Here is a 25,121-nt window from a genome sequence, read left to right as displayed (position 1 = left end):
ACTAGGGCACAAATGGACAATATGCATACATTTTAGCTTTTGTTGATGATCTGCTCATTGCAAGCAAAAGTGAGCAAGAGTACAAGGACATTGTAAAATGTTTAAACCACAATGTTGAGATAAAAGAACTTGGTAATGTGTCATACTATCTTGGTATAGAAATTGAGAAACAAAATGATGGTTCTTATCTTCTAAGCCAGAAGCAGAAAATAAATGAGCTTATTGAAAGTTTAGGTATGCAAGATGCCCAAGTTGTAAGCACTCCCATGATCACTGATTTTCTGAAGGATGAAACAGTAAGAGAACCTTACCAGATAACATCCAATATAGATCAGCCATAGGTAAGCTTTTATATCTAGCTACCACATACAGGGCTGATATAGCAAATGCAGTAGGAATTTTGAGCAGAAGGGTCAGCTCACCTACCAAATCAGATTGGACTGCAGTTAAAAGGATGGTAAGGTATTTAAAGGGTACCATTGATTGTAAATTAAAGATTTCAGCCAATAGTAATCCAAAACTAATATGTTACTGTGATTCAGATTGGGCCGGGGATCATTCTGATTATAAATCCACAAGTGGATAGTGTTTATGTATGGAAATGTACAAATTTCATGGGCCAGTCATAAACAAAGTATTGTGAGGTTTGTTCTTCTACAGAAGCTGAATACGTGGCCGTATCGGAAGCGTGCAGAGAACTGATGTGGATTGAAAAACTTTTGCTGGATTTCGGAATAGCTGAACAGAGACCAATCCAGATAATGGAAGATAATCAGAGCTGCATCCGACTGTCACAGAATGACAAGGTTCAGGTCACGCACCAAGCACATCGCAACGAAATACCACAACGTGCGAGAGTTGGCGAAAGAAGGGGTCATCAGTCTACACTATTGTCACACCAGTGAGATGACAGCTGACATCATGACCAAACCGTTACCCAGAGAACATTTTGTGAATCTGCGTATAAAGCTTGGACTTTGTATGAATAAATAATTGCATGACAGTTATGCATGAGAAGGGGTTTGTTGGAATGTAATTGTATTTTACATGCATTGCCTGTCACCTATTATTTCTCTGTGATTACTCTGTGACCTCTGATGTGAATTACTTAGAGAGGTCACACTGCTATGCAAACTTCCTGTGGGGGATAGATGCAGCACATGCAGCACATGGAGTACATGGAGCTCATGATCTCTCCTAACCTGAGAGGATCTATGGTGGTGTGAGCATCCATTACCATCTAAGCACATGGAAGGAGCTGATAATACAAAATGTATAGTAATATGTATATATAAGCCTGTCTGATTATAATCTAACTACAAACTGTGAGTAAACCAGATGTTTTGTTCAGTTCAACTTTAAAGTGACTCAGCAGTGAATTATTCAGGGGTGAATGAGAGAGAGATGAAGAAAGAAATTAACATTTTCTAAAGCTGAAGCTGTGTGTACTAAAATCTGGCTAATTATTTACTACAATAATCCACAAAAACCGGAAAATTGAAGTGGAATCGGGAGATGGAGTGAGAGGAGAGAAAAATCAGGCATGCGGCTATGAACGGCGCGCATCAAGTATTTGGAAAGGAGGGTAAAAGAGAAATGGGCGGATAGTTGGAGGGGCAAGGTAGGGTCAAGTGAAGGTTTTGTAGGAGAGGTGTGACAAACGGCGTGCTTGAAAGGTGTCAAGGGACAGTTGCAGTGGAGAGAGAGAGGTTGAGGATGCGACAGATGGCGGGGTGACAGTACGGGAGATGGTGTTGAGTAGGTTGGTGGGGATGGGATCAGAGGAACAGGTGTGCATTTCGAGGTGGATCCTCTTCTACTTCTATCCCTCTGCCTGTCGGTGTACCTCAGGGTTCTGTTCTTGGTCCCCTCCTCTTTTCTATCTACACTTCTTCCCTTGGTTCATTAATCTCATCCCATGGCTTTTTCTACCATCTCTATGCTGATGACTCCCACATCTACCTTTCTATCTCTGATATCTCACCTTGCATCCAAACCAAAGTTTCAGCGTGCTTGTCTGACATTGCTGTCTGGATATCTCAACGCCACCTGAAATTAAATATGACCAAAACCGAGCTTCTCATTTTTCCCCCCAAACCCACCTCTCTACTCCCCCCGTTTTCTATTTCTGTTGATGGCTCTCTCATTCTCCCTGTCTCCTCAGCTCGAAACCTTGGGGTCATCTTTGACTCTTCTCTCTCCTTCTCTGCTCATATCCAGCAGATCGCCAAGACGTGTCGTTTCTTTCTTTACAACATCCATAAAATCCGCCCCTTTCTTTCCGAGCACTCTACCAAAACCCTCATCCCACCCTTGTCACTTCTCGTTTAGACTACGGCAATCTGCTTCTTGCTGGCCTAGCACTTAGTCACCTCTCCCCCCTCCAGTCGGTTTCAAAACTCTGCTGCCCGTCTCGTCTTCCGCCAGGGTCGCTTTTACTCATACTACCCCTCTCCTCAAGTCGCTTCACTGGCTCCCTATCCGTTTTCGCATCCTGTTCAAACTTCTTCTACTGACCTATAAATGTACTCACTCTGCTGCTCCCCAGTATCTCTCCACACTTGTCCTTCCCTACACCCCTTCCCGTGCACTCCGCTCCATGGATAAATCCTTCTTATCTGTTCCCTTCTCCACTACTGCCAACTCCAGACTTCGCGCCTTCTGTCTCGCTGTACCCTATGCCTGGAATAAACTTCCTGAGCCCCTACGTCTTGCCCCATCCTTGGCCACCTTTAAATCTAGACTGAAAGCTCACCTCTTTAACATTGCTTTTGACTCGTAACCACTTGTAACCACTCGCCTCCACCTACCCTCCTCTCTTCCTTCCCATTCACATTAATTGATTTGCTTTGCTTACTTTATTTATTTTTTGTCTATTAGATTGTAAGCTCTTTGAGCAGGGACTGTCTTTCTTCTATGTTTGTGCAACGCTGCGTACGCCTTGTAGCGCTATAGAAATGCTAAATAGTAGTAGTAGTAGTCCTCTCCTTCCCATTTGCTTATCTGTCTTTTCCCCCTATCCTCTCTCACTTAGTTTCCATCCCTCCCATATTCCATAACCATCTTTCCCATCTTCTAACTTGTTTCTGTGTCATGTGCAGCTACAAGTATTTTCTCTAAATTCCTAACATTGCAGAGACAGTTTGCTCCTGGTACCTTCCTTATCAGCTTATAATACAAGCTTAGAAGCAGTGCTAATAATGAAGAGAATAAATGTTAAAGTACATACCCCCGTATAGGCTTCCCTTAATATAATTAATATATGTAATTCCCTATCCAGAAGAGCTTATAATGTTACCATTTTTACAATGCTTAAAGTGCACTGAACTCCTGCACACCCTCTCCTGCACTGCCACACAGTTCACACATACTGGTCTACGATCCTTGTTCTTAAGCATGTCTGCTTTAAAACTATGTGACAGGTCTGCAAAATCCCTCTGTTCAGTTCTTCCTCTCTCTGACAATAAAACCTCACTTTTGAAACATTTATAACATCCTGAATATTTATATAGTTTGTTTACTGTATGATTTTTTGCAGGTCGAGTCTAATCACCCTTCCCTCTAAAACATTTATGACATTCTAAACATTTAAATGGTTTCTCTCCTGTATGAATCCTTTCATGCTATTTCAGTTGGGTCTTCTTATTGAAACATTTATCACAATCTGAATATTTACATGGTTTTCTTCTGAATGAACTTTCACCTTGGCCTTCCTTCTGAAAAATTTATCACGTTTGGAACACTTATGCTTTCTCTCCCATATGAGTCATTTTGTGTTGTTTCAGGTAGGGCTTGTTTCTGAAACATTTATCACACTCTGAACATTTAAATGGTTTCTCTCCTGTATGAGTCATTTTGTGTTGTTTCAGGTGGGGCTTGTTTCTGAAACATTTATCACACTCTGAACATTTAAATGGTTTCTCTCCTGTATGAATAATTTTGTGTTGTTTCAGCTGTGTCTTGGTTGTGAAACATTTACCACATTCTGAACATTTAAATGGCTTCTCTCCTGTATGAGTCTTTTTGTGACGTCCCAGGCTACTCTTATTCTGTAATATTTAATACATTCTGAACATTTAAATGGTTTCTCTCCCGTGTGACTTCTTATATGTTCTTCCATTTCAACCTTGGTTCGGAAACATTTATTACATTCTGAACATGTAAATGGTTTCTCTCCTGTATGAATCATTACATGTCGATTCAGGGAGGTTTTGAATCGGAACCATTTATCACACTCTAAACATTTAAATGGGTTTTCTCCAGTATGAGTCCTTTGGTGATCTTTCACCTCGACCTGCCTTCTAAAACATTTATCACACTCTGAACATTTAAATGGTTTCTCTCCCATATGAGTCTTTTCATGAAGTTTCACCTCGCCCTTGCGTTTGAACCATTTATCACATTCTGTACATTTAAATGGTTTCTCTTCCATATGAGTCTTTTCATGAAGTTTCACCTCGCCCTTGCTTTTGAAACATTTAAAACATTGTAAACATTTAAATGGTTTGTCTGCTGTATGAGTCTTTTTGTGACGTTTCACATCACCCTTGCTTGGAAAACATTTAAAACATTCTAAACACTTAAATGGTTTCTCTCCTGTATGAGTCTTTTTGTGTCGTTCCAAGTTGCCCTTGCTTTTCAAACGTTTATCACATTCAGAGCATTTAAATGGTTTTTCTCCTGTATGCACCCTTCCATGGTTTTTCAACTGAAATATGTCTATGAAACATTTCCCACATTCTGAACATTTAAATCGTTTCTCTCCTATATGTATCTTTTCATGCCGGTGCAGGTGTTCTTTACAACTGAAGCATTTATCACATTCTGAACACTTAAATGGTTTCTCTCCTGTATGTATTCTTTCATGCCGTTGCAGGTGTTCTTTATGACTGAAGCATTTATCACATTCTGAACATTTAAATGGTTTTTCTCCCGTGTGTGTCCTTTCATGCCGTTTCACCTCTGCCTTGGTTCCGAAACATTTATCACATTCTGAACATTTAAATGGTTTCTCTCCTGTATGCGTCCTTTTGTGACTATTCCGGTGTTCTTTCAATCTGAAATATTTATCACATTCTGAACATTTAAATGGTTTCTCTCCTGTATGTATTCTTTCATGCCGATGCAGGTGTTCTTTATGACTGAAGCATTTATCACATTCTGAACATTTAAATGGTTTTTCCTCCCGTGTGTGTCCTTTCATGCTGTTTCACCTCTGCCTTGGTTCCGAACCATTTATCACATTCTGAACATTTAAATGGTTTTTCTCCCGTGTGTGTCCTTTCATGCCGTTTCACCTCTGCCTTGGTTCCAAACCATTTATCACATTCTGAACATTTAAATGGCTTTTCACCCCTGTGTGTCCTTTTATGCTGTTCCAGTCCAGCCTTCCTTATGAAACATTTGTCACATTCTGAACATTTAAATGGTTTATGTTCCATGTGACCTATTTTATGCAGTTGTAGGTTCCTTCTCTCATTGGAACATTTATCACATTCAGATCCTTTACATGTTTTTTCACAGTTTTCAGAGTATCCAGATGGGTTAGTATTGTACATACCTTGACAGTCATGAACTTCAGTCCTAAACCCACTTATGTGGTGCTCAATAAAATTTGAGTTAGTAGTAAAAGTTTCCCAAATATCAGCACTTCCAGGTTGTACAAGGTTTGGGCAACAGCTGCAGTTTCTCTTTTGTCTCTCTAATCTTTCTCCTGTCTGGGATGCTACTTTCTCACCATTGGGTATTATGCTACCCATACCTCCTTCACAATCTGCTGAAGGATCTGTGCTGTCTCTGGAGGAGTCTTTACGTTTCCATTCCTCTTTTTGCTGCTCATCACACATTCTCATTCTTTCACTATCATTCCTAAATTCATCATCTGTTGGATAAAAAATAAGAATATGAGCCTTAATTTTACAGCTATGGAAAATGACATATTTAAGGCGGGCAGGAGCGAGGAGAATGTGCTACTAACCCAGAAAATCCACTGGAGTACCTGGGCTACAGGTAGAACCGGGTGGAGCTTAGTCAGGAGAGTGGGAAGGGGTTCGGGGGGGGGGGGGGGGTTAAATTTAAAAAACAATGATGGTGCCAGCCCGATATTCAGTAGCTCATGTCCCATGTGAGCCAGCTGGCACCTGCATAACCCTTGGCTCCGCTTGTAACCTCCCCCAAGGCAATATTCAGGGTACTACCTGCTTTAATGCTACTGAACATTGGGGGTTAGGGAGCCCCAGGGGATTGTTGAGAATATAGCCTAGTAAATATGAAAGCCCAATGCTGAGAGTGTACAGATCTACATAAGTATTGCCATAATGGGACAGACCGAAGGTCTATCAAGCCCAGCATCCTGTTTCCAACAGTGGCCAATCCAGGTCACAAGTACCTGGCAAGATCCCAAAAGACTAAAACAGATTTTATGCTGTTTTTCCAAGGACTAAGCAGTGGATTTTCCCAACTCCATCTTAATAATGGCTTATGGACTTACCTTTTAGGAACGTGGCCAAACTTTTTTTTAAACCCTGCTAAGCTAACTGCTTTTTACCACACTGTCTGGCAACAAATTCCAGAGTTTAATTACACTTTGAGTGAAGAAATATTTTCTCCAATTTGTTTTAAGTTTACTTACTTTCTAGCTTCATTGCGTGCCCCCTACTCCTAGTATTTTTGGAAAGAGTAGACAAGCGATTCACGTCTATCTGTTCCACTCATTATTTTATATACCTCTATCGTATCTCCCCTCAGCCGTCTTTTCTCCAAGCTGAAGAACCCTACCAAGTACTTCCTGATTATAAATTGCCACATCAGCTCTGAAGCTTGAAGCTGGAGACAGTGGTGTAGGAAGGGGGGGGGGGGGGGCGGTGGGGCGGTCCGCCCCGGGTGCACGCCGCTGGGGTGTCGGTGCCTCACTGGTTCCTTGCTCTCTCTGCCCCGGAACATAGGTGGGAACAGGAACTTGAAGAGAAAGCTTCCGGGGCAGACCGAAGGCAGCGTGTACCATCGCTACCGCTGCCAGGAACGCTGGAAAAGACGGCTGCCTGCGCCGGAGGGAGGGAGGAAGAGAGGGGGTAAACGGAGTCACCATCTTGGACCTTGCGGGGGGGTGGGGAGCAGAGGGAAGATGGATGGGACTGAGGGATGGTGAGCAGAGGGAAGGAGCAGAAGATGGATGGGACTGGGAGGGGTGGGGAGCAGAGGGAAGGAGCAAGAGATGGATGGGACTGCGAGGGGTGGGGAGCAGAGGGAAGGAGCAGGAAATGGATGGGACTGGGAGGGGTGGGGAGCAGAGGGAAGGAGCAAGAGATGGATGGGACTGCGAGGGGTGGGGAGCAGAGGGATGGACCAGGAGATGGATGGGATTGGGAGAGGTCAGGCACAGCAGAGGGAAGGAACAGAAGATGGATGGGACGGAGGGATGGTGAGCAGAGGGAAGGAACAGAAGATGGATGGGACTGGGAGGGGTGGGGAGCAGAGGGAAGGAGAAAGAGATGGATGAGACTGGGAGGGTGGAGAGCAGAGGGAAGCCTACTGGAAAGAAGACACTGCATAAAACAGAAGACACTGGGACCAAAGCGAATAGAAAAACTAAATGATCAGACAACAAAGGTAGATAAAAGTATTTTATTCATAATTTATTAATTGAAATGTGTCAGCTTTTTGAAATGTGCATCTGTGATATTTTGCCTGTAAATTTTATTTCCTTCCTCCATATTAGCATATTCATTTGCATATGTATATATGCAAATGATATGCTAATATGCTCCGCCCATTCTTTGCCCCCCCCCCCCCCCCCCCCCCCCCCAAATGAAACAGTCAAACTACGCCTATGGGGTGTAGCCGGAGGGGAACATATACTCACATTTGGTGGGAATGTCCTAGGGTCCAGAAATTATTGAAGGAGGTATCTGCATATGGGCAACAGTTATATACCGTGTACTATGGAAAATGCCCTAAGTGGGAGAGTGGAAGGGATAACAGGAGCTATGGATAAATTAATGCTACTGGTTTATACAACAGCTCGACTGCTGATTGCCTCACATTGGCATACACGGGACATGCCAAAACAGGCTGTATATTATATGCAAACGATATAGATTGACTACCTTAAAATCTAATAAATGGAAATATTATCAAGAAATGTGGGGAAGATTTCTCCACTTGGAAGGACATTCTCTGAATTTTAGGGAGCGCAATGGGAGAAGAGAAGGGATGGGGAGGGTCTATTTTTAGTTTTTCATTATTGGAGGTGGCAGTTCCTTATATATAAAATGGACACACGTTCTTAATTTTTTCTGTTAAGAGATGCTGTCAGTTATTTTGATTGAAAATTCAAATAAAATTACAAAAAAAAAAAAGAAAATGGAGGTTGTGAATTCCTGTGGCAGCCTTGTGAGACTGCTGTGCCATTTTCGAACTGGGAATGGTATCATAGTAACATAGTAGATGACTGCAGAAAAAGACCTGCACGGTCCATCCAGTCTGCCCAACAAGACAAACCCATATGTGTATACCTTACCTTGATTTGCACCTGTCTTTTTCAGGGCACAGACCGTATAAGTCTGCCCAGCACTATTCCCCGCCTCCCAACCACCAGTCCCGCCTCCCACCACTGGCTCTGGCACAGACCGTATAAGTCTGCCCTCCACTATCCTCGCCTCCCAACCACCAACCCAGGGGCGTAGCTACGGGTGGGCCTGGATGGGCCCAGGCCCACCCAATTTAGTCTCAGGCCCGCCCACCCACCCAGAGTCCGAGTCCATCCCCGTCCGTCCATCCGTACCTTCGAATCCTCGCCCGCAGCGGTGAACAGGCGGGCAGGCGCTATGCTCAAGTAGTAAAAGCAGCAAGCCGGCAGGTTTGAGTTTGTCCTTCGCTTCCCTGCCTTCTCTGCGTCCCGCCCGCCTGAAAGGAAATGACATCACAGGAAGGCGGGACGCAGAGAAGGCAGGGAAGCGAAGGACGAACTCAAACCTGCCGGCTTGCTGCTTTTACTACTTGAGCATAGCGCCTGCCCGCCAGTTCACCGCTGCAACCTCAGGAGTGGAGTGCAAGTGAGCCAGCCCACGGAAGCCATTTGGTAAATTTCTGTTTCCACTCCCCCGCGTAGCCGTTCATTCAAAACACAGCAAGCAAACCTGTGAGCTGCTGCATCCACATTGTTGTTCTTTGCCAAGAGATGAGAGATGCTGCGAAGGGGGAGAGAGGGGGGTGGAAAGAAACAGGATGGATGGGGGAAATTCTGGCCACAGGAGAGGGGGGCAAGACAAAAGAGAGAAGTGACAGGAAGATGTTGGAAGAGGGTGAAGGGTGGGGAGAAGAGAGGGAGCAGATGCTGGGCTAGAAGGGTAGAGGGAGAGAGACATTGGGAAATGTGGAACCATGTGGGAGAGGCCAAGGGGGTGGCAAGGAAATGAACGAGTGGAGGATGGTGATTACAGGGGAAAGAAATATGGTAAGGGGGAATAAATTGAAGATGGAAGGGAATGGATGGCTGGGGAAGTAGAGAGATGGGGAATAGGAGAACTAGTGGGTGAAAAGGAATCTCAGAGGTAACTGAAAAGTAAAACAAAGGAAAAGGGGTTAGACAGGATAAAATTTGGGTGGACAGAGCAGAAAGAAAAAAAAAAGAGAGGAAAGAGCTAAAATGGAAAGGTCAATATGTCAGAGGCAAGTGAAGTGAGGGAATGGAACAAGAGAGGAGAAAAAGACAAATGGACAGAAGCTGCTTGAAGGAGAAATAGCAGAAAGATTGGAAAGTTCAAAAGAGAAACTGGATCAACATGATGGAAAAAGAAAATGACCAGACAACAAAGGTAGAAAAGGCATTTTATTTTCAATCTTAAATGAAATATGATAGCTTGAGAAATGTGCATAGTGGATGTCACTTTCCTCATGAGCTAAAGTGTTTCTGTTTCTATTTTGAGTTGGGAGGTGCTGGGGGAGAGGTGGAGAATAGGGGGAGGAAGGGGGCGGGGCAGAGAAAATTTTGTGCCCACCCACTTAGGGCTCTGGCCCACCCAAAATTGGCTGTCTGGCTACGCCACTGCACCAACCCCTCTTCCCCCCACCGGCTCCAACACCCAATTTCGGCTAAGCTCCTGAGGATCCATTCCTTCTTCACAGGATTCCTTTATGTATATCGTACGCATGTTTGAATTCCGTTACTGTTTTCATCTCCACCACCTCCTGCGATAAGCTGCATTATGTACTGTGATTTGCATTAATCTATCAGCAATACAAATGTCAAACTGAACCATGTCAATCTACTACTACTTATCATTTCTATAGCGCTATTAGACGTACGCAGCGCTGTACACTTGAACATGAAGAGACAGTCCCTCCTCGATAGAGCTCACAATCTAATTAGGACAGACAAACAGGACAAACAAGACATAAGGGAATATTAAAGTGAGGATGATAAAATAAGGGTTCTGAACAAGTGAATAAGGGTTAGGAGTTAAAAGCAGCATCAAAAAGGTGGGCTTTTAGCTTAGATTTGAAGACGGCCAGAGATGGAGCTTGACGTACCGGCTCAGGAAGTCTATTCCAGGCATATGGTGCAGCAAGATAAAAGGAACGGAGTCTGGAGTTAGCAGTGGAGGAGAAGGGTGCAGATAACAGAGATTTACCCAGTGAATGGAGTTCCCGGGGAGGAATGTAGGGAGAGATGAGAGTGGAGAGGTACTGAGAAGCTGCAGAGCGAATGCACTTATAGGTCAATAAAAGTCATCTCTGATTCAGGATTATTCATGAAGGGGACATCGTCCTCTTGTTTAATACTCGGTGAGAACATAGATGTTACAACTGGAAGGTCTGTGATGAGAAAACAAATTTACAAGGATTCACCAAGTATCTGATAATACTAAATTAGGAAACTGATTTTAAGCGTCCAAATGTTTGGTGTTATTGACCCCATCTCCTGTGATCGAAAAATGCAAAGCCCATTAAATACAAAACATTTACTTACTGTTAAAGTCATTTGGATTTTCTTTTCCCTCCCACTTAAATTGTTGAGTGAAATATTTCTCATCTTCCATTTTAATCTTGAATAGAGCATCAGGATTAACAATTGAATAACCTGTTGATAAAAAGTAGGAAAATTACATTGAAATTGCATTTTTAGAATCCCTTGGGAGGTTCCCTCTGCTTCATGTTTTGATGGAGCAGTGCGTGATTTGTGCATGGACGTCTGTGTATAGGTATCTTGGGGTATGTGTATTTGTCTGACAAAGCTTTGAGAGAAGAGACAGCAGTGGTCCGACACTTACTACTACTTAACATTTCTAAAGCGCTACTAGGGTTACGCAGCGTTGTACAGTTTAACAAAGAAGGACAGTCCCTGCTCAAAGGAGCTTACAATCTAAAGGACGAAATGTCAAGTTGGGGCAGTCTAGATTTCCTGAATAGAGGTATAATGGTTAGGTGCCGAATGCGACATTGAAGAGGTGTGCTTTGAGCAAGGATTTGAAGATGGGCAGGGAGGGAGCTTGGCGTATGGACTCGGGGAGTTTATTCCAAGCATAGGGTGAGGCGAGGCAGAAAGGGCGGAGCCTGGAGTTGGCAGTGGAGGAGAAGGGTGCTGAGAGGAAGGATTTGTCCTGTGAGCGGAGGTTTCGAGTAGTAACGTAGGGGAGATTATTATATCATAGAGGTTTTCTGGTATAGAGAATTCTCTTCATTTCCCTCCTAGGTGGAGGCATTGCAGCTGCCAATCTACTGGTTATCATTTGGGGAGGCTATATGTTGTACAGTATAGTTGACTCGTGTGCAACTGATATGTCATGACGTTATGCAGAAGTCTCAGAGGAAATCTGAGAAGTAAATCCTCTCTCTGGTCTTCGGTGCCAAAATATTCTGAATAGGAATGGGAGAGAGATTCCAGCTGGTGTTGTGTGAAGCCTCTAGTTTAACCCTTTAGTGTCCAATGTTCCCATCAATCTGTTCCCATATGGCTTATTACGGGAACACTGGACACTGAAGGGTTAAGGTCTACGTTTTATGTAAAAAAGAACAGCATCTTTTGCAGATCCTGTAGCAGTGGTGTCTTTCACAGGCATATGGGATGGCATTAGAAGCCAGGATCTTAAATTTCAGGTGCCCATGGTATCTAGTTCCTGTGATTTTTATGTGCTTGAGTGGTAGATGACAGAAAACACATATTCACCTCGTGAGAGGAGGATGGCATGAATCTCCTTGATGACCTTCTTGTACAGCTCCTTCTGCCAGTCTCCTAGAAGGTCCCAGTCCACTTCCAAGAAATAAGCAGCAACATCCTTGAAAGTGACCAATGCCTAGAACAGCAAACAAAAACAATAAAACCTATGAACGAAATGTCAGCAGAGTCATGAACTAATCCTAGATTACAGATTTGATTCTGAATTGGAAAAGGTTCGAGAAAGGAGGGTAAAGACAAAAATGAAGAGAAGAGCAGAGCTGATCAGTAGGTACCACCATCATCTCAGTCTTTTCCATATTCATTGTTGGGCCATTTTGAGCCCACTGTGCTGAAATCTCAGACTTATACGGTCTGTGCCAGAGCCGGTGGTGGGAGGCGGGGCTGGTGGTTGGGAGGCGGGGATAATGCTGGGCAGACTTATATGGTCTGTGCCAGAGCCGGTGGTGGGAGGCGGGACTGGTGGTTGGGAGGTGGGGATGGTGCTGGGCAGACTTATACAGTCTGTGCCAGAGCCGGTGGTGGGAGGCGGGGCTGGTGGTTGGGAGGCGGGGATAATGCTGGGCAGACATACAGTCTGTGCCAGAGCCGGTGGTGGGAGGCGGGACTGGTGGTTGGGAGGTGGGGATGGTGCTGGGCAGACTTATACGGTCTGTGTCAGAGCCGGTGGTGGGAGGAGGGGCTGGTGGTTGGGAGGTGGGGATGGTGCTGGGCAGACTTATACAGTCTGTGCCAGAGCCGGTGGTGGGAGGAGGGGCTGGTGGTTGGGAGGTGGGGATGGTGCTGGGCAGACTTATACGGTCTGTGCCAGAGCCGGTGGTGGGAGGAGGGGCTGGTGGTTGGGAGGTGGGGATAGTGCTGGGCAGACTTATATGGTCTGTGCCCTGAAAAGGACAGGTACAAATCAAGGTAAGGTATACACAAAAAGTAGCACATGTGAGTTTATCTTGTTGGGCAGACTGGATGGACCATGCAGGTCTTTTTCTGCCGTCATCTACTATATATATATATATATATATAATGCAGAGAAGAGCAGAGCTGATCAGTAGGTACCACCATCATCTCAGTCTTTTCCATATTCATTGTTGGGCCATCTTGAGCCCACTGTGCTGAAATCTCACTATCTGTGACTGATGAGAACCGAGAGACTTAGAAAAAAGTGCAAATCGATAATATAGCATCAGCGTAAAAACTGACAAACAGCACTCTGCCACAAAAGATCACATAAAGGGGACATATAGATGTCAAATAATAACAGCAGAAAACACAGAACCCCAAGAGACCTCCCCCCCCCCCCCCCCCCCCCCCCGCCAATACTAAACCTCTGTGGTGGAATTGAATATCCAGTTTATTTTTGGCTGGTTTCGACTTAACTGGCTGATATTCAACGTTGACCAGTTTAGTTGAAACCTGTCAAAGATATTCAAGCTATTCATATGCTTTAAGAAGGACAGAGATGGCAGAAAAGGGGGGGGGGGGAGATTTGTCACCACAGGCTATGTTCATAGGCAAATCATTCACCCTATACAACAATTAATTTGAAGTTCAGTGAGAAAAGCGCAAAATAAAAGCGTAAAATATACCAAATAATCTTAAGGCCCTTTATATTACTTTAGGTAACCTTACTCTCTTAGCAAGTTTGAATAACTAAACAATTCACCAATATTGAGATGCAGACAGCAATCTAGCAGTAAGATGTGGCACTTCATTCAAAAGACTGGATAGCACCCATGTATGCTTATCTCCCTGCTGATGAGAGATCACATGTGTGTACCCAGTGCAAAGAGCTCCTGGTTCTCAAAGAATGAGTCTGAGGCTAGAGTACCAGAATTGGAAGCACTGAAGCAGACAGAGAGGAATACAGAGGAGAACAAACACGGACATAGTAGACAAGTCCCATCTCTAGTCTGGCAGCCTCTGTACTATCTTGGTAGAGAGATCATCTAAAAAAGGAAAGCATCACTTTGGTGAGGCAGAAATAATTCAATAGCCAGAATCCAGCCTCCAAAGAAGTATCATCCTCTCGCACTGAGGATGTGTCTTCAGGAGCTTCTGCTAGAGAGGGAAGGGTAAGGATGGTGTGAAGGAGGCAGATCTCACACATTACCAAGATAGGATTTTAAACAGTGATGGGGAGGAGCCAGCTGTCTTGATACCTGTGGGTACCAAAAACATAGGAAAGTGTGGAAGGGAAGTCCTGGAAGCCAAAGTTAGGCTCTTAGATAGAAAGCTGAAATCCAGAAGCTCCAGAGCAACATTCTCAGAAATACTCCCTTGTTCCACGTGCAGAACCCAAAAGATAAAAGAAAAGATACAAAAGAACAAAAAACCTCGCAGAGATAATGGCACTCAGAAGATAGCGAAGGTGACTCAAAAAAAACCCCAACGATGCTGTGTAGTCTTGAAAGTTTATTACACAATGACGGCGACTCAAGAAGGCCCGTGTTTCAGCCCAATGGCCTACCTCAAGAGTCTTCTTGTGTTAAGCGGCGAGTCTTTTGGTGTCACTTCCTGGTTTCAGGTATTTCTAGTCTTATTTATTATGATAATGCTCAAAAAAGGTGGAACGCACTGCAACTAGCACTGAACAACCTAACAGCGCGCTTCAAATTAACTTCAGACTCGTTCAAACAGTTAGGACTGTTGACAGTCACTCAGGAATAGATGGACTGGGATTAGGTATCTTTAAAAGGATACTATCAGAACAGGGAAGTAAGCGCATCCCGATAGGGAAATTGCAACACAGGCAGAAGTAGGCCAGATTACTACTACTACTACTATTTAGCATTTCTATAGCGCTACAAGGTGTACGCAGCGCTGCACAAACATAGAAGAAAGACAGTCCCTGCTCAAAGAGCTTACAATCTAATAGACAAAAAATAAAGTAAGCAAATCAATTAATGTGTACAGGAAGGAAGGAGGAGAGGAGGGTAGGTGGAGGCGAGTGGTTACAAGTGGTTACGAGTCAAAAGCAATGTTAAAGAGGTGGGCTCAAATGCCTTCAAAGGGTGAGTAGATGGAGAGTAAAGACTGCTAACTATCCCTGTCAACGACTAAGCAAGCTGTAAATACAGTACAGAGAAAAAAACACACACTTTGAAATGTCTGTATACAAATCCTAGAAGCCTGAAAAATAAGGGAGAGTTAGAGTATATTACAATTAGGGGCCCTTTTACTATGCCGCGGTAAGGCTACTGGGGCAATGGCGCGCGACAATCCGGCTCTATCGACGGGCACACCATTTCCAGGCCGGATTATTTTTTGGGGAGGAGCAGCGAGGGCAGTGGTAAAAAGAGGGCCTCTGATCTGTGGAAGGAAGATAACCAATGGAAGGAACACTCTGAAATCAGGGTCCAAATTATATCACCGTGGATTAAACTGGAGGGTGGTAGGGCTATATGTTAACGAGGAAATTGAGTGAAACAGAATAAAAATTCAGCAGGAAACTGATTGTAAAGAGAGAGAGAGGTCAGAAAGAGTGAGAGACAAAGGGAAGATCATAAAACTTGGTAAAGGAGTTCGATTCCCACTTCAGGCACAGGCAGCTCCTTGTGACTCTGGGCAAGTCACTTAACCCTCCATTGCCCCATGTAAGCCGCATTGAGCCTGCCATGAGTGGGAAAGCGCAGGGTACAAATGTAACAAAAATAAAATAGATACTATTGGAGATTCTACATGGAATGTTGCTACTATTGAGATTCTGTTGCTTCTATTGGAGATTCTACATGGAATGTTGCTACTATTGAGATTCTGTTGCTTCTATTGGTGATTCTACATGGAATGTTGCTACTATTGGAGATTCTACATGGAATGATGCTACTATTGGAGATTCTACATGGAATGTTGTTGCTATTCCACTAGCAACATTCCATGTAGAAGGCTGCGCAGGCTTCTGTTTCTGTGAGTCTGACGTCCTGCCAGACTCACAGAAGCAGAAGCCTGTGCGGCCACATTGGTGATCTGCAAGGGCCGACTTCTACATGGAATGTTGCTAGTGGAATAGCAACAACATTCCATGTAGAATCCCCAATAGTAGCAACAGTGGAGGAGTGGCCTAGTGGTTAGGGTGGTGGACTTTGGTCCTGGGGAACTGAGTTCAATTCCCACTTCAGGCACAGGCAGCTCCTTGTGACTCTGGGAAAGTCACTTAACCCTCCATTGCCCCATGTAAGCCGCATTGAGCCTGCCATGAGTGAGAAAGTGAAGGGTACAAACGTAACAAAAAAAACAAAAATAAAAAATAATAGATACTAAAGAAGATAAAGGGAAGAGAGAGCGACATGGGATAAGGATGGGGAGAGAATAAGAGAAAGAAGAAATGAAAAAAAAAAAAAAAGAGTACACAAATGAAAGAAGAAAAGTAAAAATAAGAAAAATAGAACAAACACATTATCTACAGGACAAGAGTTAGAAGTCAGAGGCTGTGATTATAACACCTCATTCTCACTATCCCTGGTCCACAGGAGGGAATCTTTCTTATAGGAAAAGTTTGTATCACCTCATTACTAGCTTTAATCGTAGCTTCATCACATGCTTCAGGCAGTTCCTCACATGTGCCCGTGGTGGTCAGATTTCCTCTGTCCTCAGATCCCTGAGGCTCAGTCCTGAATCCTTTTTGCTCAAACTGGATTAAAATGTCAGGTTTAACATTGTGGGAGCCTATTATAGGAAAAAGACAGCAAAATATGCCCAAAATTATTCACAGGGACCTCCACTGATACAGGACCAAAAAAAAAAAAGAAGGGTACTGCTGTACTGATCATCATCAGAAATGTATTCTAGAAATACCCCGATATTTTCATACTGTGGTGAGCAACTCCTTTCTCAACAGCTACAAACAGCTCTGTTATACACACTGCTACTGCGTAAATATAATGAAAATGTCTGTCATCAGGAGTTTTGGGGGTTTTATTTTTACACAGTTTTCCACCTAGTTTCTGTATAAATCAGATTTTACTGCACACTGAAAATTTGAAAACTGCTAAATCATTTTGAGATAGGTATTCAGCTTGAGGCAGTCAGGACAGCAGAGGGGATATTCAGCGATACTATCCAGTTAAGGGCCACCGAATATCTGGGAATGACCAGCTCAGTGTGGTTTAACTGGGCAGGACCCTCTCCTACCCAGTTAATAAACCCTTTTTAATATTGGACCCTAAAATTCTATAAGACAGAGCGGGAGAGGTCTTTAGCCCCCATGTTTTTTTTCCTTCTTCCCTTTATTTCCTCTCTATCCCTATGCATCTCCTTCCTCTCTTCCACCCCTCCATCCACATCCATCATTTCTGCTCTTTCCTCCCCTCCATACATGTTCAGCATTTTTCTTCTCTCCTCTTCCCTCCCCTCCAACCAGGTCCAGCATTTCTGCTCTCTTCTCTCCCCTCCATCCATGTGCATCTCCTTCCTCTCTCTCCCCTCCCCCATCCATGTGTAGCATTTCTCCCCTCCATTCTTGTCCAGCATTTCTCCTCTCTCCTCTTTCCCTCATCTGTCCAACATTCTCCTCTCTTCCCTCCCCTCCCCTCCACATGCATCTCTCTTTCCTACTCTCCATCCATGTCTAGCATATCTCCTCTCTTCCCTCCCCTCCATTCATGTTCAGAATTTTTCCTCTCCCCCTCCCCTCCATGTCCAGCATTTCTCCTATCTACTCCCCTTACTCTCCATCCATGTGCAGCATGTCTCCTTTCTCCTCTTCCCTCCAACCACGTCCAGCGCTTCTCCTCTTTCCTCTTCCCTCCCCTCCAACCATGTCCAGCATTTCTCCTCTCTCCTCCCCCTGCTCTTCATCCATGTGCAGCACTTCTCCTCTTCCCTCCCCTCCAACCATGTCCAGCATTTCTCCTCTCTCCTCCCCCTGCTGTTCTCCATGTGCAGCACTTCTCCTCTCTCCTCTTCCCTCCCCTCCAACCATGTCCAGCATTTCTCCTCTCCCCTCCCCCTGCTCTTCATCCATCTGCAGCATTTCTCCTCTCTCCTTTTCCCTCCCCTCCAACCATGTCCAGCATTTCTCCTCTCTCCTCCCCCTGCTCTTCATCCTATCTACTCCCCTTACTCTCCATCCATGTGCAGCATGTCTCCTCTCTCTTCTTCCCTCCAACCACGTCCAGCGCTTCTCCTCTTTCCTCTTCCCTCCCCTCCAACCATGTCCAGCATTTCTCCTCTTTCCTCTTCCCTCCCCTCCAACCATGTCCAGCATTTCTCCTCTCTCCTCCCCCTGCTCTTCATCCATGTGCAGCACTTCTCCTCTTCCCTCCCCTCCAACCATGTCCAGCATTTCTCCTCTCTCCTCCCCCTGCTGTTCTCCATGTGCAGCACTTCTCCTCTCTCCTCTTCCCTCCCCTCCAACTATGTCCAGCATTTCTCCTCTCTCCTCCCCCTGCTCTTCATCCTATCTACTCCCCTTACTCTCCATCCATGTGCAGCATGTCTCCTCTCTCTTCTTCCCTCCAACCACGTCCAGCGCTTCTCCTCTTTCCTCTTCCCTCCCCTCCAACCATGTCCAGCATTTCTCCTCTTTCCTCTTCCCTCCCCTCCAACCATGTCCAGCATTTCTCCTCTCTCCTCCCCCTGCTCTTCATCCATGTGCAGCACTTCTCCTCTCTCCTCTTCCCTCCCCTCCAACCATGTCCAGCATTTCTCCTCTCTCCTCCCCCTGCTCTTCATCCATGTGCAGCACTTCTCCTCTCTCCTCTTCCCTCCCCTCCAACCATGTCCAGCATTTCTCCTCTCTCCTCCCCCTGCTGTTCTCCATGTGCAGCACTTCTCTCTCCTCTTCCCTCCCCTCCAACCATGTCCAGCATTTCTCCTCTCTCCTCCCCCTGCTCTTCATCCATGTGCAGCACTTCTCCTCTCTCCTCTTCCCTCCCCTCCAACCATGTCCAGCATTTCTCCTCTCTCCTCCCCCTGCTCTTCATCCATGTGCAGCATTTCTCCTCTTTCCTCTTCCCTCCCCTCCAACCATGTCCAGCATTTCTCCTCTCTCCTCCCCCTGCTCTTCATCCATGTGCAGCACTTCTCTCTCCTCTTCCCTCCCCTCCAACCATGTCCAGCATTTCTCCTCTCTCCTCCCCCTGCTCTTCATCCATGTGCAGCACTTCTCCTCTCTCCTCTTCCCTCCCCTCCAACCATGTCCAGCATTTCTCCTCTCTCCTCCCCCTGCTGTTCTCCATGTGCAGCACTTCTCTCTCCTCTTCCCTCCCCTCCAACCATGTCCAGCATTTCTCCTCTCTCCTCCCCCTGCTCTTCATCCATGTGCAGCACTTCTCCTCTCTCCTCTTCCCTCCCCTCCAACCATGTCCAGCATTTCTCCTCTCTCCTCCCCCTGCTCTTCATCCTATCTACTCCCCTTACTCTCCATCCATGTGCAGCATGTCTCCTCTCTCTTCTTCCCTCCAACCACGTCCAGCGCTTCTCCTCTTTCCTCTTCCCTCCCCTCCAACCATGTCCAGCATTTCTCCTCTTTCCTCTTCCCTCCCCTCCAACCATGTCCAGCATTTCTCCTCTCTCCTCCCCCTGCTCTTCATCCATGTGCAGCACTTCTCCTCTCTCCTCTTCCCTCCCCTCCAACCATGTCCAGCATTTCTCCTCTCTCCTCCCCCTGCTCTTCATCCATGTGCAGCACTTCTCCTCTCTCCTCTTCCCTCCCCTCCAACCATGTCCAGCATTTCTCCTCTCCCCTCCCCCTGCTCTTCATCCATCTGCAGCATTTCTCCTCTCTCCTTTTCCCTCCCCTCCAACCATGTCCAGCATTTCTCCTCTCTCCTCCCCCTGCTCTTCATCCTATCTACTCCCCTTACTCTCCATCCATGTGCAGCATGTCTCCTCTCTCTTCTTCCCTCCAACCACGTCCAGCGCTTCTCCTCTTTCCTCTTCCCTCCCCTCCAACCATGTCCAGCATTTCTCCTCTTTCCTCTTCCCTCCCCTCCAACCATGTCCAGCATTTCTCCTCTCTCCTCCCCCTGCTCTTCATCCATGTGCAGCACTTCTCCTCTCTCCTCTTCCCTCCCCTCCAACCATGTCCAGCATTTCTCCTCTCTCCTCCCCCTGCTCTTCATCCATGTGCAGCACTTCTCCTCTCTCCTCTTCCCTCCCCTCCAACCATGTCCAGCATTTCTCCTCTCTCCTCCCCCTGCTCTTCATCCATGTGCAGCACTTCTCCTCTCTCCTCTTCCCTCCCCTCCAACCATGTCCAGCATTTCTCCTCTCTCCTCCCCCTGCTGTTCTCCATGTGCAGCACTTCTCTCTCCTCTTCCCTCCCCTCCAACCATGTCCAGCATTTCTACTCTCTCCCACCTACCCTTCAACCTCACCCACTTTTTATTTCCTCACCTCCTTCAGTCCAACCCTCCCCCCCCCCCGCCACCCATCTAGTATTTCTCTTCCTGCCTCTCCCGCTGCCTACCTTAGACAATCTGGGCCGCCCGGCACCAGCGCTAACTTCAGCAGTGAGGAGCCTCCGCACCCATGCGCTCGGGAAGGTCCTGTTGGTTCCACACTCTCGGAGACGTATGCGTCAGAGTGGTACCAATAGGAACTCCAGGAGCAGAAACGCTTGAAGGCTCTTCGCTACTGAAGTTAGCGCTGGTGCCGGGCCTAGTACTCTATGATTACTATCAGCGGCCCAGACTGTCAGAGGCAGGCAGTGGTGGGAAACGGGATCAGCCTCACAGTGATGCCAACAGGGAAGCAGTAAAAAAAAGGTTCTGGTACACTGTACCGGTGCCCATCGGCAAAAAAAAGCCCTGGTTATTTCACTGTTAACCCCAGTTATTAATAAATAAACCAGAACCAAAGAGGAAGAAAACACGATTTGGAATAACCTGCCAGAGATGGTGACATAAAGGAAAGGAATATAAAAATAACTGGGACAGAAAGAGAGAGAAGGAGTCTGAGGGGTTGGATGAAGGACACCGGTCCGCATTTTACATGATCGCCTACCCAAAATGGTAGATAGCCAGCACAGAAGAAAACTGATCTTGCAGAAGGTATCGTATAACTTCCATTCTCCTCTGTTCTACAATTAGCCCCTTCCCACAATAAACGTCAAGTCCTTAATTTCTTATTGGTCTGTCTTGAATAGATTCTTTTATTTTATTTATTTATTTATAACCATTTAAATTTTTACAAGCGATAAAACAACTTGCTGGAAATACAGAGAAAGTAATATGTAGGAATTATTTCATTCAGGTGATTCTATTCTCTTCCTTAGACCACTAAATAGGGAGAGTGAAACAAGACAAGGAGATCAATTAAACAGTAAACAGAAAACCCCCCCCCCCGTGGTATTAACCTGATTATCCCCAGATATTACTCGTCTAATTCATTATTCCACATTGATCATCTGGTTGGCTTCTTCAAGGCCAATACGGTGTATAGTCAAATCATTTCATTGAAAAACATACTTATTGTCCAATATTAGTTAGAAAAAATACATCTGATTACATTCTCTCTCTTTTAGAAGCCAGAAGTTATTTAACAATACGTATACTTAAGTCTCTAATTCAAATCCCACTGATTAAAGTAATCCCAGTTTTCACAGGCTTCACTCCTTTTAAAGTAATAATTTGAGGAAATTGTCTTGAATAGATTCTAAGCTTTGTCTCTTACGTGCCTGTGTACAGTGCTGTGTACGTCCAGTAGCGTTATAGAAATGATAAGTAGTACTACTAGTAGTATTAACGCTGCTCCTCAACCATACACCCTGGCAGAGAGGATAACAGGTTCTTATTCCATCAGATCTCAATTCCTAAATAATCCCGGCTGACTTTATTAAAATGTGCAGGAGGAATTTTATACTTACTCGTTACAGGAGGCTGAGTCTGTTCAGACGTCTCTGATTTAGGAGGATCCATCAAGGGGAGATCTTCCTCTTGTTTAACACTGAGTGAGATCACAGACGTTATAATCGGAGGGTCTGTTAACAGAAAACAAATCTAGACGGATTCACCAAGGATACGATAATACTCGATTAGAAAATGGATTTTAAGTCTCTAAATGTCTGGAGACTTTCATCTGAAAATTCAGAGCCCTTCAAATCCAAAACATTTACTTACTCTTCATGGGATCATTTGGGTTTTCTTTTCCCTCCCACTCAAAATGTGGAGTGAAATATTTCTTGTCTTCCTTTTGTATCTTGAACATAACATCAGGATTAACAATTGAATAACCTGTAAGTAAGTAGGAAAATGGCATTTAAATGTATATGTTGTGACAAGGCTACATCCCAGATGTATAGAATGAAGCAGCAAAACCCTAAACTACATCTCCCAGAATGCATTTCCAGTCCCAGCAGTGAGAGCCCAGGGGATAGGCAAGCTGGCCATATACCGTCTCTGACCACAAGAGGGAGAATGAAGGAGCCCAGTTCCCCTGGACCCGCAATCAGCATATCATGCTGCCCACCTGTAATAGGGAGGGGTGGGGTGAGAAGCAGGAGGAGGATTGGATGGAAGAGGGGGTTAATCAGGCTGAGCAGGGAGAAGAAACCAGAATGGAATGGGAGCTTGAGAGCCTGGGGAGAGCAGCACCTGGAGGTTTGAAAATCCATATTGTTTTGAAAGTTATTTTGATTGAAACCTGCTTAAAGAGAGAAGCCTGTTTTCTTGTGGGTTAGACCTGTTTGCTGTGGGGAAACCCTGACTGTTGGGGGAGGTTGCTGGAAGAATTACAAACCTGGTTCCCCAAAAGCTTACCCTGATTATGTTGGAAAACTCTGTGGAATTTGAAAGACTTGTTTGGAGAGGGGGAGAAAATCCTGCTGAGAGGCAAGTACTGATCTTGCTACTGACTTGAAAAGGACAGGGGGCTGAGACTTTGTGTTTGGGGGCTTGTACACTAAGGTGGCTGTTTGATACTGAGACCCAGGTCTCCCCAAATAAGGGGGCTCAGTGGAGCAGCACAAGTTAAAGGATGAGTGTGAAAGAACTTGTTCCCCACAGGACTGAACTTAATAAAGTGAATTTGCATATGATGACTGCCTTATTTGCATATTTGTGAAGTCTGGAGAATCCTAGTTAGAGTCCCCGGAAAAGGGCAGTGGGTCACTGCCCCTGAACTGGAGGAGTGACCAGGGCACACTGGACATAACAGGGAAGGATTTCCAACAGGAGGAAGGCCTGGCAGAGCAGTCACCCTGAGTAAGGAAGGAGCCCAGGATATAGAGGTTGGTGCGTGCTAGTGACTAAGAGAGGACCAGCCAGAGTCCAGCTCAGGAGCCCCAAGGCCAGTGAGGCTGGGCGGAGAGCAGGAAGTGCATGCATCTGTACAAACTGCTCAGAAGTCAAGGGCCAGTGAGAATAGCTGGAGAGCCTGGACAGGAGCCACTAGAGGGCCTCAGCACACACAAGAACCCCCTGGGGGTTTACAATGTAGAAACCCTGGGGAGGTTTCATCTGTTTCTTTTTCTGAACAAACAGTGCACACAATTTTAAGCACCATATATAGACTTAGGGTGACACTGTATATCTTGGGCTATGTGTATTGGCCTGAGAAGGTTTGGAGAGAAGAGTGTGCTGTAATTTGCTGCCTGATTTATATTAAATGTTGGAGGTTTTCTGGTGCCTCATTTCTATTCAGGAACCTCTAAGCTGAAGTCACTTGTATATTCCTTCTTATACTAGGCCTGTAATGTGGCCCTGCTGGCCCTCAGTTTTCCTAGCCTTGCTCTTATCAGCATATTTTTAGTTTCTTCCTGCAGCTATATGTAAGCTACAGTGCTTTCTTAGTAAATGGAAAGTACATATCACATGCCAAGGAGAAACTTAGGAGGAACTGAGGCTATGCGGCCATATATTGTAGATACACATGGATATAACTTTGATGGTGATGAGAGACTGAGGACTCTACAGACTCCAAGATGTTACAATAGAAATATGTGTTCAGAGAGGAAGGACACCAGGTGTTTCATACTACTTATTTGTTAGCTGGTTTTCCACGCTGTGATCACGCGTTATTGATAAGGAATTAGCCAATTGCCACAAAGTGTGCATGTGAACACAAGTAGGAAAGGATGGTAGACTACAGGAAATTGCCATTTTTGTATATTACCATATTGTGTGATGGAAGGAAACAGAAAGATCCATATATGATCATGTTAGTTTAGGAGAAATCACATGATTTAGGAGAAACGGAACTTACAACAATATATATATGTGATAGCTGAGAAGGTTGTGCGTCTGGCTACTGGGTGACAACCTGCTCCAGAGAGAACAATTATTTTGTATTGGCTTAGTGAGATACCAATAAAGATTTTTACTGGTTGCGCCTATATCAAAGTCTGATTGTCTCTCTTAACATAGTAACATAGTAGATGACGGCAGAAAAAGACCTGCACGGTCCATCCAGTCTGCCCAACAAGATAACTCATATTTGCTGCTTTTTGTGTATACCCTACTTTGATTTGTACCTGTGCTCTTCAGGGCACAGACCGTATAAGTCTGCCCAGCACTATCCTCACCTCCCAACCACCGGCTCTGGCACAAACCGAATAAGTCTGCCCCACCTCCCGATCTTGACTAAGCTCCTGAGGATCCATTCCTTCGGCACAGGATTCCTTTATGCTTATCCCACGCATGTTTGAATTCCGTTACCGTTTTCATTTCCACCACCTCCCGCGGGAGGGCATTCCAAGCATCCACTACTCTCTCCGTGAAAAAATACTTCCTGACATTTTTCTTGAGTCTGCCCCCCTTCAATCTCATTTCATGTCCTCTCGTTCTACCACCTTCCCATCTCCGGAAAAGGTTAGTTTGCGGATTAATACCTTTCAAATATTTGAATGTCTGTATCATATCACCCCTGTTTCTCCTTTCCTCCAGAGTATACATGTTTAGTTCAGCAAGTCTCTCCTCATACGTCTTGCAACGCAAATCCCATACCATTCTCGTAGCTTTTCTTTGCACCGCTTCAATTCTCTTTACATCCTTAACAAGATACGGCCTCCAAA

The 25,121-nt window shown here is 45.2% G+C and overlaps 1 protein-coding gene across 1 annotated transcript in view; it reads right to left on the bottom strand.

The window, feature by feature from the left end:
* Nucleotides 1–2,911: 2,911 nt before the first annotated feature.
* The window catches only part of LOC115468219 (oocyte zinc finger protein XlCOF6-like), a 34,416-nt gene continuing 12,206 nt past the window's right edge, over nt 2,912–25,121 (bottom strand). The window contains exons 3-11 of the mRNA XM_030199753.1: nt 22,231–22,344; nt 21,978–22,091; nt 16,674–16,834; nt 12,167–12,293; nt 11,046–11,080; nt 7,862–7,877; nt 5,762–5,881; nt 5,298–5,391; nt 2,912–5,204 (exon numbers count right to left, since the gene is read on the bottom strand). Of these exons, the coding sequence (XP_030055613.1) occupies nt 3,950–5,204; nt 5,298–5,391; nt 5,762–5,881; nt 7,862–7,877; nt 11,046–11,080; nt 12,167–12,293; nt 16,674–16,834; nt 21,978–22,091; nt 22,231–22,344 (2,036 nt within the window). The 3' untranslated portion in view covers nt 2,912–3,949. The remainder of the gene's footprint in view (nt 5,205–5,297; nt 5,392–5,761; nt 5,882–7,861; nt 7,878–11,045; nt 11,081–12,166; nt 12,294–16,673; nt 16,835–21,977; nt 22,092–22,230; nt 22,345–25,121) is intronic.

Source organism: Microcaecilia unicolor, chromosome 4 (genome assembly GCF_901765095.1).
Source record: "Microcaecilia unicolor chromosome 4, aMicUni1.1, whole genome shotgun sequence".
Classification (NCBI taxonomy): Eukaryota; Metazoa; Chordata; class Amphibia; order Gymnophiona; family Siphonopidae; genus Microcaecilia; species Microcaecilia unicolor.
The sequence above is the reverse complement of the archived record's forward strand: the minus strand, read 5'-3'. Positions and strand labels throughout refer to the sequence as shown.